Source organism: Heteronotia binoei, chromosome 21, assembly GCF_032191835.1.
Source record: "Heteronotia binoei isolate CCM8104 ecotype False Entrance Well chromosome 21, APGP_CSIRO_Hbin_v1, whole genome shotgun sequence".
Classification (NCBI taxonomy): domain Eukaryota; kingdom Metazoa; phylum Chordata; class Lepidosauria; order Squamata; family Gekkonidae; genus Heteronotia; species Heteronotia binoei.
In genome coordinates this window covers 19,926,788-19,943,198 of record NC_083243.1, presented here as the reverse complement: position 1 = coordinate 19,943,198, position 16,411 = coordinate 19,926,788, and the positions used below count along the sequence as shown (strand labels likewise).

At 47.1% G+C, this 16,411-nt stretch overlaps 1 protein-coding gene across 2 annotated transcripts in view; it reads right to left on the bottom strand.

Moving 5' to 3' along the window:
- Nucleotides 1-10,283: 10,283 nt before the first annotated feature.
- Nucleotides 10,284-16,411, bottom strand: part of ZBTB1 (zinc finger and BTB domain containing 1) — a 36,842-nt gene continuing 30,714 nt past the window's right edge. For both annotated transcript variants that reach the window (XM_060261627.1, XM_060261628.1), the window contains exon 2: nt 10,284-12,771. In XM_060261627.1, coding sequence (XP_060117610.1) covers nt 10,628-12,751 — 2,124 coding nt within the window. In that variant the 5' untranslated portion in view covers nt 12,752-12,771 and the 3' untranslated portion in view covers nt 10,284-10,627. The remainder of the gene's footprint in view (nt 12,772-16,411) is intronic.

The following is a 16,411-nucleotide window of genomic DNA, read 5'->3' as shown; positions in this document are numbered from 1 at the left end:
TTTTTGAGGGGCGGCAAAATTTAAAAATGGCACGCCCTTATGGGCCATTCTATCTTATGGTCCCATAGAATACAATGGACTCCATACCCAATTTGGTGCCCCCACCCCACTGTCAGCACCTGGGGCAAGCACCCCCTTCTGCCGCCTCCCCTAGATCCGTCCCTAGGTGGTGGTGGTGACAGGAGGGGGGAGACAAACAGGCAATTGTCTTGGGCAGGGGGAGCCCAATTCAGCACCCCCGTTCCTGGCGCCCTAGGCGGTTGCCTGGTTTGCCTCGTGGGTGAGCCGGCCCTGAACAGGACACATTAAAAGATGCAAAATTCCCTAGTAGGATCCTAGTTTCAAGAAGCTATAAACAGAAGAGTAAACCGCAGCCCCCAATAATTTTTCTAGGTAACTTTGTGAATCATTTCGTACAGTGCAAGTCTATTGCCTGTGCAGAAAAGCTCTCTTGAATAATTCAGTTTTGCCTCCTTTGAAGAAAGCCGGAAGAACGGGAGCCGGCTCTCTGGCCTCCTCAGGCAAGCTATTCCGCAAGGTGAGATTGTACAAGTATGTTCTGTCTGTTGCTCTAAGTATACCCCTATCATGTAAATCCTTATATAAATCATCTATTATGTAAATAGCCTATTATGTAAATGCTGATGTTTTCTCTTAGCGTTCTGTCTGTAGTCAAATTTCTGCAATCAAAACCCCGCTGCATTCACTGTTTTATTGGATGTCTCATCTTGATGACTGTATTTGACGGGACTAGGCAATCTGCCTTAAGTCTCAGAGAAATAAGGTGGGTGATAAATCAAGGTGAATAAATAATAATAAAAATAAACACTGAGGCACAGAGGCTCGGAACATTCCTTTACTGGGCTGGCCAGTAATTTTACATGGTGGTGAACTACGATTGTCGGCCATATTCCCTCTAAGCTGTGGAGTCTTGTGAGCAAAAATTCTACTTTGTGAGCTACTGGCAGGAAAGTGCTGAGCTACTGCATCAATTAGTTTGCTCTGGGGCCGTTTTTCCTGAGCTAGCATAAAAAATGTGTGAGCTGGAGGCTACAAAACTGTGAGCTAGCTCACACTAACTCGGCTCAGAGGGAACAATGGTTGCCAAGTCTCACCTGGCCACCAGTCATGAGATGGGGGAGGGTAGGTTTGCCCAATCCATGTTGAGAAACTCCTGGGAATTTGGAGATGGAGCCTGCGGAGGACAGAAACCTCACTGAGGTACGATGCCGTGGACCAGGGGTGTCAAACATTCAGTTCGGGGGCCAAATCAGGTCCCTGGAGGGCTCCTATCAGGCCCCCGAGCAAATGGCTGCCATCTGCTTCCTTCTGCCTCTCTCTAGCTTCCTTCTGCATCACAGCTTGCTTTGCAAGGCTTGCTCAATTGCACAGGAGCTACAGAGCAAAACCTCTATTTTCTCCATTGGCTGAGGCTCCTCCCTTGGGGAGGAAGGGGGGGAGGAATAGCTTGCTTTGCCAGGCTCTCTCAATCGCACAGAAGAGCTACTGAGCCAAGCCTCTTTTCCTTCTATTGTCTGAGGCTCCTCCCCTCCCAGTCCCCTGGGGAAGGAAAGAAAGAGCCAGAGCTTTCTTTGCCCAGTTCCCTGGATCCCATGGGAGAAATAGAAAGAAAGCACCTTTAAAGCCAATGAGTGTTAATGTTTTAAGCATGTTTTAAGTTTTTAAAAAATATATATTCGTGTTTGTCTGTGTTCTTTATAAAATTTCTATCTCTGCTACCTAATCTTAAATAGGTACACACGTGGCCTGGCCCGACATGGCTTGGCCCAACCTGACGTGGCCCGGCCCCTCAAGGTCTCAGTTATGTCTGATCTGGCCCTCATCACAAATGAGTTTGCCCTAGACTCCACCTGCCCTAGACTCCACCTTCCAAAACAGCCATTTTCTCCAGGAGAACTGATTTCTGTCGTCTGGAGATGAGCTGTAATTCCAGGAGAACCCCAGGTCCCACCTGGAGGCTGGCATCCCTGATTGTTTTTCATGAAGCAGGCAGCGTCTTGGATGATTCAGGAGTTTTGTGCGCTGCCTGATTATTGCAGTTCTTGCCTCTCAAAAAAAATGGGGGGGAGGGAATTCCCTTCATCCATATGGACTTCCTGCACCAGAGTGGACATGAGCTCTTCCTAGGGTTGCCAGCTCCAAGGAGAGAAATTCCTGGAGATTTGGGGCTGCGGAGGGGAAGAGTTGTGGAGCAGAAGAACCTCAATGGGGTGTAATGCACGGAGTTTGTTTTTCAAAGCAGCTATTTCCTGCAGCGGGATTTACTTTTGCAGTCTGGTGATCAGTCCAAATCCTGGGCAGGTGTGTCAAAATCATTTATTATGAGGGCAGGATCTGACATAAATGAGACCTTGTTGGGCTGGGCCATGTCAGGTTGGGCCGGGTCATGTTGGGCCAGGCCATGTGTGTACCAATTTAAGATTAGGTAGCAGAGATATAAACTTTTAAAAGGACACAAACACAATGAAAGATATATATATTTTAAAAAACAGCCTTAAAACGTTAGCGCTTGTTGGTTTTAAAGGAACTTTCTTTGTATCTCTCCCATGGGAGCCAGAGAACTGGGCAAAGGAAGCTCTGGCTCTTTCCTTCCCCATGGGACCAGGAGGGGGAGGAGCCTCAGCCAATAGAAGACTTGGCTCAGCAGCTCTGTTGTGCAATTGAGAGCCTGGAAGAACAAGCTCTGCCTTTCCCCTTCCTCCCCAAGGGAGGAGCCTCAGCCAACTGAGAAAAACAGAGGTTTTGCTATGTAGCTCGTGTGAGTGAGCAAGCCTTGCAAAGCAAGCTGTGATGCAGAAGGAAGCAAGAGAGAGGGAGAAGGAAGCAGATGACAGCCGGTTGCTCAGGGGGCTGAAAGGAGCCCTCTAGGGGCCTGATTTGGCCCCCAGGCAGCATGTTTGGCACCCCTGCCCTTGGAGGTTGGCCATCCTAAATTCTTCCTCCAGTGTGTTTTTCTTCCATTCAGACATTGAATGGTATTTAAAGCAATCTTCCAATGCCATCAGCAAAACCACTGCTAAGTTATTCAGGGAAGACACTTTACTCTTCCCTAGGAGCTCAGTTTGCAGTCTCCAAACCATTCCTATTCCGGGTGGGCAGCTGTGTTGGTCTGAAGCAGGGGTGGGCAAACTGTGGCTTGGGAGCCATATATGGCTCTTTCACACAGATTGTGGGGCTCTCGAAGCCCCCACTTCGCTTGGAAAAGGCATTTCTCTCTTTCAATCACTTCTCCAAGCCAAGCCAACCAGTGCATTTAAAGTTAAAGTTGCTTTCTTTCCACCTCTCCTCCCCCTCCCCATGTATTTGCTTGCCTTCCTTCCTTCCTGTCTTGTGGCTCTCAAACATCTGATGTTCATATCCTGCGGCTCTCAGATATGTTTTATTCTATGTGGCTCTTATAGTGAGCAAATTTGGCCTCCCGTGATCTGAAGCAATAGAACAAAGCTCAACTTGAATAAAACTTTTGTTGGTCTTAAAAGGTGCCACTGGTTTAAGCAGAAGTGTGCCTGTTTCAAATTAGCCACCAGATGGCGGTCGTCCACCTCTGCCAAACATTTTAACGAGGAAGGCTTTAACACCATTCAGGCTTCTGTAGCATATAAAACCAAGGGCTGTTTGTCATCTGTTTCGCCTCTGAAAGACAAAAGAGAGTCTCGCTGGTACATGGAGAACTTATTTTGCTTCCTGATTATTAGGCTGCCTCCAGAACGTGAATCTCTGCATGAAATGCCCCAGAAAATGAACATTGGGGGAAGAACTGAAGCCAGGGTTCCTTGGGAGATGGACCGGCTGTGTGTTTCTAGGGTGGGGCTTCCACCCAGCCCTCCAAATAATGAAAATCGGTTATTTCTGTTTTATGCCAAATCAACGTGAATCTCTGCATGAAATGCCCCAGAAAATGAACATTGGGGGAAGAACTGAAGCCAGGGTTCCTTGGGAGATGGACCGGCTGTGTGTTTCTAGGGTGGGGCTTCCACCCAGCCCTCCAAATAATGAAAATCGGTTATTTCTGTTTTATGCCAAATCAACCACAAGCTTGGGACATTCTGGGATAGTAAACAAATTGTAAACAGGAGATGCAAAAGATATTCTAAGGCCGTGAGAACCATAAAGGAAATGCGATACATATGTCTGTCTGGTTGCAATCTTAAATGGGTTTGCATCGCCCGTTTTATTTTGCCTGCCTTGCTAAACCTTGAAAGGCTCTGCGGCTGCAATTCCATACATACCTAGGAGCAGGGCTTTTTTTCGTAGAAAAAGCCCAGCAGGAACATTTGCATATTAGGCCACACCCCCTGATGGCACCATTGTTTTGCACAGAGCTTTTTGTAGAAAAAGAGTCCCATGGCGCAGAGTGGTAAAGCTGCAATACTGTAGTCGGAGTCCTCTGCTCACGACCTGAGTTCGATCCCAGTGGAAGCTGGTTCAGGTAGCCGGCTTGAGGTTGACTCAGCCTTCCATCCTTCCGAGGTCGGTAAAATGAGTACCCAGCTTGCTGGGGGAGAAAGTGTAGATGTCTGGGGAAGGCAATGGCAAACCACCCTGTAAAAAGTCTGCTGTGAAAATGTTGTGAAAGCAACATCACCCCAGAGTCGAAAATGACTGGTGCTTGCACAGGGGACTACCTTTTGTAGAAAAGGCCTAGGAGGAATTCATGTGCATATTAGGCCACAATCCGTGACACCAAGCCAGCCGAAACTACATTCCTATGTGTTCCTGCTCAAAAAAAGCCCTGCCTAGGAGTAAAGTCGCTTGCTCTGGGTTAGGAAATACCTGGAGATTTTGGGGGTGGAACTTGGGGTAGGAGTTGCCAGGTTCAACTCAGGGAATATCTGGCGACTTTAGGGGTAGAGTCAGGAGGCTTTGGGGGTGGAACCAGGAGCAAGGTTGTTACAAGCATAATTGAACTCTGAAGGGCCTTTTAAATGCCTTCCCTTCATTGGAAATAATGGAGGATGGGGGCACCTTCTTTGCGGACGTATAGAATTTGACCCCCTGGTCCTATCCTTTTGAAATTTGAAGAGCTGTTTTGGGGAGAGATGCTAGATGCTATGCTGAAAATTTGGTGCCTCTGCTTCAAAAAACAGCTCCCCCCCCCCTGAGCCCCAGATACTCAAAGAGCAATTCTCTATTATACCCTATGGGGACCACTCTCCAGAGAGTATAATGGACAGCCCAGCAGATGTTCAACCCCTCCTCGCTTTCTGATGACCCTGAAGCGGGGGAAGGGCTTCCAAACTGAGGGATCCCCTGCCCTCAACTGGGGATCAGCAACCGGGAGGGTGGGCTTTGGGGACGGGAGGGGTCTCTGCAGGGTATAATGCCATAGCGTCCATCCTACAAAGCGGGTGTTTTCTCCAGGGGAACTGATAGTGATTGTAGGGGGATCAATTGCAATAGTGGGAGATCTCCAGGTACCACCTGGAGGTTGGCAGCCTGACCGAGGAGACAGCAAGTCCCATAAAGCTTTCCTTAACTTCCCTTCAGCAAAATACGCTTAGAATCACCTTGCTTGAAAAGTTAAATGATATAACTCCACTGGGCATTGTACAAGCGCTCAATAAATTCAAACTGTGGTCACTCTACTTTCTGGAGATTCTACTCTCTTGTAAAGGTTGCCAACAGGCCTGGAGGGGGGGGGAGAGATCCTGGCCCTTTAAAAGGATATTATTGACCTGGTGGTGTTATTTGCCTCCATGCCCTGAAAAGCTTCAACTGCTCATGTCTGCACATTAAGGGACAGGACATTTTCCTCCAAGACTGTTGGCAGTACTATGAGCCAGCGGATGTCAAACCTAGCCACTGCAAGCAAGATCTTGGAGAAGGTATTTGTGAAGTTCTTGCATTGTGCAAGGGTTTGGACCAGATGACTCTGGGGGTCCCTTCCAACTATGGTTCTATGACAAGGGTGGCCAAACTTGCTTAATGTAAGAGTCACGTGGAATAAATGTCAGATGTTTGAGAGCCGCAAGGAAGGAAAGCTGCCAAGAAAGCAAACAGATGGGGAGGAGGATGGAGGAAGAGGTGGAAAGAAAGCAACTTTAATAATAATAATAAATAATAAATTTTTATTTATACCCCGCCCTCCCCGCCAAGGCAGGCTCAGAGCGGCTTACAGGACACGGCATAAGCCATGATGTATGGGCTTTGGGGAGGGGAGGGGTCTCTGCAGGGTATAATGCCATAGCGTCCACCCTACAAAGCGGGTGTTTTCTCCAGGGGAACTGATAGTGATTGTATGGGGATGAATTGCAATAGTGGGAGATCTCCAGGTACCACCTGGAGGTTGGCAGCCTGACCGAGGAGACAGCAAGTCCCACAAAGCTTTCCTTAACTTTCCTCCAGCAAAATATGCTTGTAATCACTTTGCTTGAAAAGTTAAATGATATAACTCCACCGGGAGTTATACTACAAATGTATTCTCCAAGTTGCTAGCTGGCTTGGCTTGGAGAAGTGATTTACAGAGACAAATGCCTTCTCCAAAATGGCCGACAGGATGGTGAGGGCTTTGAGAGCCACACAATATGTGTGAAAGTGCCACATGTGGCTCCTGAGCCACAGTTTGGCCACCCCTGTTCTATAATCTGGAAAGGCAGCATAAAAATGGCCTGAATAAAGTGTGTGTGTGGGGGGGGGGGGGACAGCAGATCTTCCACTCTGCCCTTTCCTCACAGGTATTCTTTGAAAACTTGGGCTGGCTGTGACCCAAAGGCATCTCCCGAGTTTGTTTTGCAGATACTCCAAATATTCAGTGATGAGTTTCTAGGGTTGCCAACAGGTCTGGAGAAACTCCTGCCCCTTTAACAGAGGCTTGAACTTCTCCAGCTTAAAGGATCAAGTAGGAGGTGATGTGAAAGACTTCAGCCTGAGACCCTGGAAAGCTGCGGCCATTCTGAGTAGACAAGACTGACTTTGAGGGACTAAATGTCTGATTCAGTATAAGGCCATTTCATGTGAGGCTTAATGTGTGGAAATAGGCAGTTGAGCGTTTCATGAGGTAAATTGAATCCAATTAAAACTCTTATTAATGGGGCAAGAGGATTTTCTCCAGGCCCGGGTGGCTACCCTACCAGCCTCTGCTGCCACCACCCTAAATCCTCTCACCCTAAATCTGCCCCTTGGTTTAAGACAATGTCTGATTCAATGTTGAGGACTGCTTTCTGCTTTACTGCTTGCCAGCCCCTTAAATTTGGTCCTGTTATGGAGACAGCCCAGGGGGTAGTTGGCATCATGGGCTAAATGAGAAGCAAGCTGAAAAGGACAATCTGCAAGATGTTGCGTGTTGCCACAATTATGGGGCCTGAGGCAGAATTTTGGAGTTGCTGTTTGTGGCAGACAGCTCTTGAAGCCTGTGAATTCTGAAATATATCCCTATAGGAACTGTTCAGTGGAGCACTGGGGTTGTAGGGTAAGGTTTGCTCTCTGTCCACCCTCCCCCTCCCCAGATTCTTCTCCCATGGGACTAGCCTGCCAACAGACAGAGTAAGAGTCTCTGCCTCGACTTATCAGGTGGCTGAGGTACATGGGGCCACATGACCACCTACCCCTTTTGAACCTACCCAACTGCTACAGGTATCTTCAGAGGCCCTGCTTCAGGTATGCCTTGCCTTCTGAGGCCAGACAGCTGGAGAAAGGGCCTCTTTGGTTGTGGCACCAATGCTGTGGAATACCCTCTGCAGGGAGATTTGTCTGTCCTCCCTCTTATCATTCTCTTTTGGCAGTGGGTGAAGATGTTTCTGTTTTGTTGGACATTCCCTCACTGACCTTCCCTCCATTTGATGTGTCTATGTGTTCTAATGGTTGTTATGTATGTATAACAGTTGTTATATATGAAATATGATGCCAGAGGTGAGTCTTATGAATACTGTGGCCCACCAAAAGCACAAAGATGTTCTGGATCAGCTCAATCCTGAACTCTCCCTAGAAGCTAAAATGACTACACCAAGGCTATTGTGCTTTGGTTACATTATGAGAGGAATCCTTGGAAAAGGTAATCATAAGGCAGCAGGAAAACAGGAGGCCACAACCTGCGATAGATTGACTCAGTGAAGGAAGCCATCGCCCTCAGTTTGCAAGGCCTGAGCAAAGCTGTCAACAGGTCACGGATGGCCAAACTTACTTAACGTAAGAGCTACATAGAATAAACGTTTGAGAGCTGCAGGAAGGAAGAAAGGAAAGGAGGGAGGGAAGGGTTTGCTCTCTGTCCTCCCTATTTACCATTTACCTTCTGCAGTGCTCTACGGGAGATTTCATGAACTACCATGTGCTAATAGGTTATGCTCCTGTAGCTAGCAGGACATAGAAAGCCTTGAATATGTTTTCTTGCATTGCACTTGATACATGCTACACATACTTATTGAACCCTTGTTCAGAGAGCAAGCAGGGAAATCTAATGAATGCAAAACCCTTTTTTCTGTTATCTTCTAGGAATCCAATGGTGATTGAAACTGTGGCTAAATTCTTGTACCTTGCAGCTGTGAGGCAAGTAATGTATTAACAGACAGGGCCATGATTGTTTGAATTGTCCCTTCTTTTTCTGTTAATATGGCTGCTATGCCAATAACAGTTGCTGTTGTTGTTATTTACCTTTTCACTGACATTCCATGTTGTTGGAACATAGACGTTCAACATCAGGAAGTAGGGTTGCCAATCCCCAGGTGGGGGCAGGGGATCCCCCGGTTTGGAGGCCCTCCTCCCGCTTCAGGGTCATCGGAAAGCGGGGGAGGGAAATGTCTGCTAGGCACTCCATTATTCGCTATGGAGAACAATTCCCATAGGGAATAATAAAAAATTGATTTGTGGATATCTGGGGCTCTTGGGGGGGGGGGGTTTGAGGGAGAGGCACAGGATTTGCAGCATACCATCCAGTGCCTTCCCCCAAAGTACCCTCCAAGTTTTGAAAGGATTGGACCAGGGAGTCCACTTCTATGAGCCCCCAAGGAAGGTGCCCCATCCTTGATTATTTCCAATGGAGGGAGGCATTTAAAAGGTGTGCAGTCCTTTTAAATGTGATGGCCAGAACTCCCTTTGGAGTTCAATTATGCTTGTCATACCCTTCCTCCTGGCTCCATCCCAATGTCTCCTGGCTCCACCCCCAAAGTCCCCAGATATTTCTTGAATTGGACTTGGAAACCCTATCAGGAAGCTTTTTGAGAAGATTTTCCCCTGCCCTTTTCTTTTGGTTTATTTACAAAACCATATTTTTCTGCATACTTAGTCCTCCAAGCAGGGCAGATTCCTATCTAATGGGGGTAGTTTGTACTGCTTACTATTATGCTGATGCGACATGAAAATACACTGTGCTAGAATCCATGTCTAGTAGTGGCTGTGTAGTCACAGATGCCTACGGATGTATAGTTTCCTTCCTCCTCATGTTCTTCCTGAGTTAGCCTTGCAGAATGAAATGGATTTGTGCACTGTTGTGTAAAAATGTAGATGTGAATGATACCGAGATGGCAATGTGTACAAGACAAGCAAAAATGGAACAAATCAACGTTGGTTTCAGGACGCCAGAGAGCCAAGCTACACTTTCCAGGGGGGGCACAAACAATCTGTGGCTACCGATGCCATTTTAGACAAGAATTCAGCAGCTTCAAGACTGCTGTGCGGACCCGATCAGGATCCTGATCTTCTTTCCCCCATTCCCGTTTATAGTTAAAGGGAGTCCCCTGTGCAAGCACCAGTCGTTTCCGACTCTGAGGTGGCGTTGCATCATGACGTTTTCACGGCAGACTTTTTACAAGGTGGTTTGCCATTGCCTTCCCCGGTCATCTACACTCCCCCCCCCCAAACAAGCTGGGTACTCATTTTACCATTGGAAGGATGGAAGGCTGAGTCAACCTTGAGCCGGCTACCTGAACCCAGCTTCCGCCAGGATCAAACTCAGGTCGTAAGCAGAGAGCTTGGACTGCAATACTGCAGCTTTACCATTCTGCGCCATGGAGCTCCTCATACTCCTTTACAAGTGCCAAAACAGCCCCCCATGACTATTTTGGTGCTTGAAATAGAGTGGGGGGGGGGACGAAATTGCATGGTGTCACTGCATCATAAACGCAATCAGGAGCAGAGCCTTGAGGCAATTTTTAAACTGCTAAATTCTCATCTGAATGCCAGTTCCACCCATAATGTGTAGTTCTAAGCTTTCTAGGGCGGTGGTCAGTGCTTATTTCTTAGCACGTTGCTAGCCCTGCGATTTAATTAAAGCCTGAGCTTTTCCCATGAAGAAAGAGACACATGGAGAGATGAAAGCAAAGCATCCTACGTCAGTGGAACTGAAAACCTGTTTAATAGAAGCAAGTGAAAGAGTAACCGCTACAGTGAGGCCTTTCAAATGGAGAGGTTTTTGGGGTTTTTTTAAAAAAAAAGAATGATTTGATTCGAAAGCAGGAAGAGGGGGGAAATAAACTGATGAGGCAAAGCGTGAAAATGCAGTCCTTTAAAAAAATCGACACTTTTCAATGTCAAGTACTTTAAAGATGCTAAATAAAGATGCACATTTAAAAAAAAAAATCAGGCATTTTCAAACGGGGAGCAATATAATTTCATTTCCATGCTATTGGTGCCTTGCTTTGGTGCTCTCTTTTGCGCTCACTAATTTGTCCTGCCCTCATGTTCGCTTCAAATGCTTGGCGTTATAGTGAGATCTCATATCCTTCCTCAGGTTAAATTTCGCTCCGCAAACGCCACAGGTATACAGGTGAACATCCATGTGCTGTTCCAGCTGTTCGTTATTGGGGAAAATCTGAAAGCAGACTTGGCAGATAGTCTCTCCAGCGGACAGGTGGGAAATCATGTGCCGTACGTGATCATGTTTCCGGAAGTTTCCTTGGTCGCAAAGAGAGCAAACGTACCGGGCCATGCCTTTGTGCATGTCGTTGTGAAGGCGGAGCTGGCGTTCCCGTAGAAACTGCTTCCCACACGTCAGGCAGGCAAACTGTTTTTCCTTGGTGTGCACGGTATAGTGTTCCCGCAAGTGACATCGCTGATAAAACCCTTTCCCGCAAAGGCTGCAGAAATGTTTGCGGCGATGATCCCTGTCGTTCTCCTCCATCATGGCGCTCTTGAACAAATCGTGCTCCAGGCAGCTGGACATGTGCTCAACCACTGAGTTTTCTGTTTCAAATCGCTGGCTGCAGTTAGGACACCGGAAAGGGCAGGCCGAATCTCGGTACAGCTGTTTCTTTGGAAGGCTGTTCATCTGGAAATGGCCGTCCCCAAACTCGTCCAGCATTTCCGCATACATCATCTCTTGCATTTCAGATTGTTCCTCCGAGTTCTCTTCCAGGTCCAGTTTCTCCTCTTCGTTCCTTAAGCTATTAGTTGTCAAGTCCTGAGGCTCCCCGCACGACTGTGCGTGATCCTGCAGCTGCCGGCCTTTGACCAATATCTGGCCGCACTTCCCACAGGCGCATATATTCTCTATGTGTTTGGACAAGTAATGCGAAGAGAGGTCTTCTTCTGTGATTGTCAGCCCGCACAGTTCGCAGGATGCGCTTTCAGAATCCTTATCTGCATCGACTTTGCTGTTCAGGACTCTCACGTTTTTCAGGAATTTTCTGTCGTCTTCGTCCATAGGCACTTGGGCTTTCAAGAGAGCTTTTCTTACTCTCCTGCTTTCATTCACCTCTTCCTCGATGTAGTACCTGTAAACCGTCTCGTCGTCGTCCAGCTCGTCGTTGTCGGTTGACTCGTTTCCGTCCGTCACTTTAATGACATTAAACTCTTTCAGGTTGTCGATGGGGTTGTCGGCCGGCTCCATCTTGACGATAATCCTTTTCCTCTCCGAGGCTCTGCTCCTCTCTTCGCACGACAGCTCCGACGACGCGGCACTGCCTTTTTGGCTGGTTCCAACGGAGGCCGGCGACGAGGACCCATCCTCCGCTTGGCTCGCGTTTCCTTTATGTTTGTCCGATTGCGATGACGCCGTTTTAGAAGTGGGCTCTCCCTCTTTCAAGTCACCCTTTTCAACCCCATAATATTTGGCACTCTGATAGGAATGCCGGTTAGTGCAGGACATGATGTGCTCGTCCAGTAGTCTCTCGCAGCTGAAGCTGAACCCGCAACCATCGCAGGTGAAGCTCCTTCCAAAGCGCCGCGAATTGGACACCCGGTCTTTGGCGCTCGGCAGCTTGGGTGCAGCGCTCCTTTTCCAACTGTCCAGGAGCTGCTCAGGGAAACTGCTCAGCTGCAAAGCGTCTTCGTCTACCTCCCTGCTATGGGACGTGCTCACGGTCGAACTTGGCGGCTCCGCACCGCACCTGTTGGCTTCGCTCTCGCTCCTAGCCAGCGTGTCTTCGTACATCCGCACGCCGAAGATCATCTTGCTATTTTGAGAGCTGGAAGCAGAAGAGGAGCACCGCAAGCTCGAGGAATGAGTGTCTTGGATGTCTTCTAAGCATTCCGGCACATTGTAGAGCTGCAGGGAGCTCATCGCCAGCTTGAACTGCTCAAAGTTGGCCGGGGCTGTCAAGATTTTCCCTAAATACATAAACTGTAAGATGAGATCGAAGCATTCGGCCGTGATCCTCATGTTGCTCAGGTTCAGCTGGGCCATGCTGTGCTGATGGCTCATGAAAAACATCCGGAAGTAGGAGCTGCAAGCGGCCAGAACCGCTTTGTGGGCCTGGAAGTAGATGTCGTCTATCGCGATGCAACAGTCGCACAGGAATCCCCACTCTCTTTGGTTGTTGAGCTGCTGCAGGACATAGTTGCTGTGGCTCGTTCTTGCCATCTTGGGCTCGAATCACTGCCCTGCATAAAGAGAAAGGGGAGGGGGGGGGAAAAACCCAACAATCAGCCATCAGCTTTGTTTGAAGAGCTGAAAGAACCAGAACCGCACCTTGCCACAAGGCAACTCCTAAGTTACCCGTCCTCTCTACTTTAGATGCACGTGCTTCTTTTATCTAAGGGGCAAATTAAACGTGAGCAATGTTCCCTCTAAGCTGCAATCTTGTGAGCAAAAATTCTACTTTGTGAGCTACTGGCATTAAAGTGGTGAGCTACTGCATAAATTAGTGTGCTCTGGGGCTATTTTTCCTGAGCTAAGACAAAAAAATGTGTGAGCTGGAGGCTAAAAATCTGTGAGCTAGCTCACGTTAACTCAGCTTAGAGGGAACACTGAAAGTGACTGCACCCTTGTGGCTGCCAAGAGGACATTGCCGCCATTTTAAAGGTATTTTAATGTGTTGCAAGTTGGCCTCATTTTGGGCAGAAGCTCACAGGACCAGAGCTCGGGAACCTCTAAAGTTTATTGTGCTCTTTCTCTCTTAGCCCATGCCCCCCAATACTTGCTTCTGGGCTCCATTTTTCAAAACCCCCCTGAGAATTTTGCTGAACTCTAAGATTTCACTAAGTTTCTAATATCCCCCCCCCCAAAAAAAATGAGAAAATAACCTAACATATAGAGCAGACAGATGGAAATTTTCTCATGCCACTGTGGCCACATAGGAGAAAGTAATTTTAAAAGTATGATGGGAGTACGGTTATATTATGACAGTTATAATTCAAGAAGCATTTTAAGGTATAATTCAGTATACCTTCCGGTGATGTTAGGGATGTGTAGCATATGCAACTGAATTGTGCCAGTAGCCTCCGACATTTCTTTTTCTACAAAATTACCCCCGAGTTGCAAGGACCTGATCCTAATCTTCAAGTGCCGAAATAGCTGTGAAGGAGCGACAATCCCCTTGGTGGCTGTTCTAGCACTTGAAAAACACCTGATGATACATATTATTACTGCAGCAAGACTTTTGACAGCACAAAACTGGACACATCATGATACTCCTAAGAAGCAAGACCCGACTTCATAAAATACTAGAGACAGCTGAAACACGTCCTTGCACTTCGTCTTAAGGGTAGACTAACACGAGATGAAGATGAAGAAGAAGACTGCAGATTTATACCCCACCCTTCTCTCTGAATCAGAGACTCAGAGCGCTTACAATCTCTATCTTCTCCCCCACAACAGACACCTTGTGAGGTGGATGGGGCTGAGAGGGCTCTCAAAGCAGCTGCCCTTTCAAGGACAACTCCTGCGATAGCTATGGTTGACCCCATGCCATTCCAGCAGGTGGAAGTGGAGGAGTGGGGAATCAAACCCGTTTATCCCAGATAAGAGTTCGCACACTTTACCACTACACCAAACTGGCTCTCTTGGAAATCTTTTTTATGAACCCTTGGAAACCTTTTTATGAATGGCTGAATGCACAAATATGATTTCTATATGGCCTGTGGCACATGCCTGTAAGTTCCTCAGTTCTTATATCTTAAGATTTATACTAGCAAACTATTGGTTATAATCTAAAGGTCATAAACCTTTATAGACTATGAGTAACATCTGTAAACTAACAATGCAGAGTACATTACTTTCCTTTCCCTTTTCCCCTTCCCCACTTTGTATTTCCCTACCTTGTCTTCTTCAAAATTCCAATAAAATATATATACCCGAAAAAGCATTGTGGGGGGAGAACAAAAGTGCCACGCTGCGGTCTTAAGGAGGACTGGCCCCTCATGGCATTTAAATGCCTGTAAAGCTCTGCTCACGACCTGAGTTCGATCCCCGGTGGAAGCTGGGTTTTCAGGTAGCCGGCTCGAGGTTGACTCAGTCTTCCATCTTTCTGAGGTTGGTAGAATAAGTACCCAGCTTGCTAAGGGGAAAGTGTAGATGACTGGGGAAGGCAATGGCAAACCACCCTGTAAAAAAGTCTGCCGTGAAAACGTTGTGAAAGCAACGTCACCCCAGAGTCAGAAATGACTGGGGCACAGGGAACCTTTCCCTTCCAAAATGGCAGCATCGTCACGGCAGCCACAAAGACACCTGCTTAGCTTGGACCTAATGGTGCTTCCACACAGTTCTTTTGCTCCACCCTGACTTCCAAACAGGAACAGTCATTTTCCCAGGTTCCATCTGACATCATTAGGCATTCAGGCACCTTCAGTTCCCCTCCCTCCTCACTGGACTTTTTCTAAAACTGCTTTGGAAAGATCAAAGCTGAAGTGGGTTTGTGCAGGCAGTAAGGCTAAAAGGTTAAAGCTTTCTCCTCTTCATTCCTTAAGCTATTAGTTGAAGAAAGGTTAAAATGCCTGGAACTCTAGCTCAGAGAGACGTCGACTGAGGGGTGACACGACAAAGGTCTACAAGGTTATGCATGGGATAGAGAAGGTAGAGAAAGAAGTCCTTTTCGCCCTTTCTCACAATATGAGAACTCGTGGGCGCTCAATGAAATTGCTGAGCAGTCAGGTTAGAATGGATAAAAGGAAGTCCTTCTTCACCCAAAGGGTGATTAACACATGGAATTCACTGCCACAGGAGGTGTTCTTAAGGCATTCAGTTTTCCTTGCCCCAGTTCCCTGCTTCTACCATTCCCCATTTCCCACACCTCTGGAGAGCTAATAAAGGATTTTAAAAAATGGGTAATTGACATCACCACTGTGATTCACCAATCACTGATTTATTTTTAGAAAGTGCCCTGGCATTATGGAGAGGGATCGTTAGACTGCTGGCTAAGAAGAAGAGTTGTTTTTTTATACCCCACTTTTCACTACCCAAAGGAGTCTTAGAGCAGCTTACAATCTCCTCTCCCTTCCTCTCCCCACAACAGACACCCTGAGAGGTGGGTGGGGCTGACAAAGCTCTCCCAGAAGCTGCCCTTTCAAGGACAACTCTGCGAGAGCTATGGCTGACCCAAGGCCATCCCAGCAGTTGCAAGTGGAGGAGTGGGGAATCAAACCCGGTCCTCGCAGAGAAGAGTCCGCACACTTAACCACTACACCAAACCGGCTCTCTGGAGAAGAGAAGTTGAAGAGAAGAGAATTAAAGTTGGAAGCCGGGCTAGAAGTCAGGGTGTGTCCGGCCTACTTTGTTACTTTGTTTGTGGCGTCCACAAGCATAGCCACCTTCAAGAAGGGGTTAGATAAAAATATGGAGCAGAGGTCCATCAGTGGCTATTAGCCACAGTGTGTGTGTGTGTGTGTGTGTGTGTGTGTGTATATATATATATATATATATATATATATATATATATATATATATATATATATATATATATATATATATATATATATATATATATATTTGGCCGCTGTGTGACACAGAATGTTGGACTGGATGGGCCATTGGCCTGATCTAACATGGCTTCTCTTATGTTCTTATGTACTCAAACATGTGGTCCCAGTTTATCTAGTTATCATTATCTGAAAGCCTTGCTTAGCCTTTTGCCTGTGCTACAGAAAATATTTACGAAGTTTCATTTCAGGGTTTTAAAAGTGTATTTTACTCAGAGGGTTATAAGCGCACAGCATTAAACAGAACAAAGTTCTGCACATATAGCTAATTCTCGTTTTGCGCTTCTGGTACCTTCCACTAATCAGGATTGCAATAGATGGAGTCCAG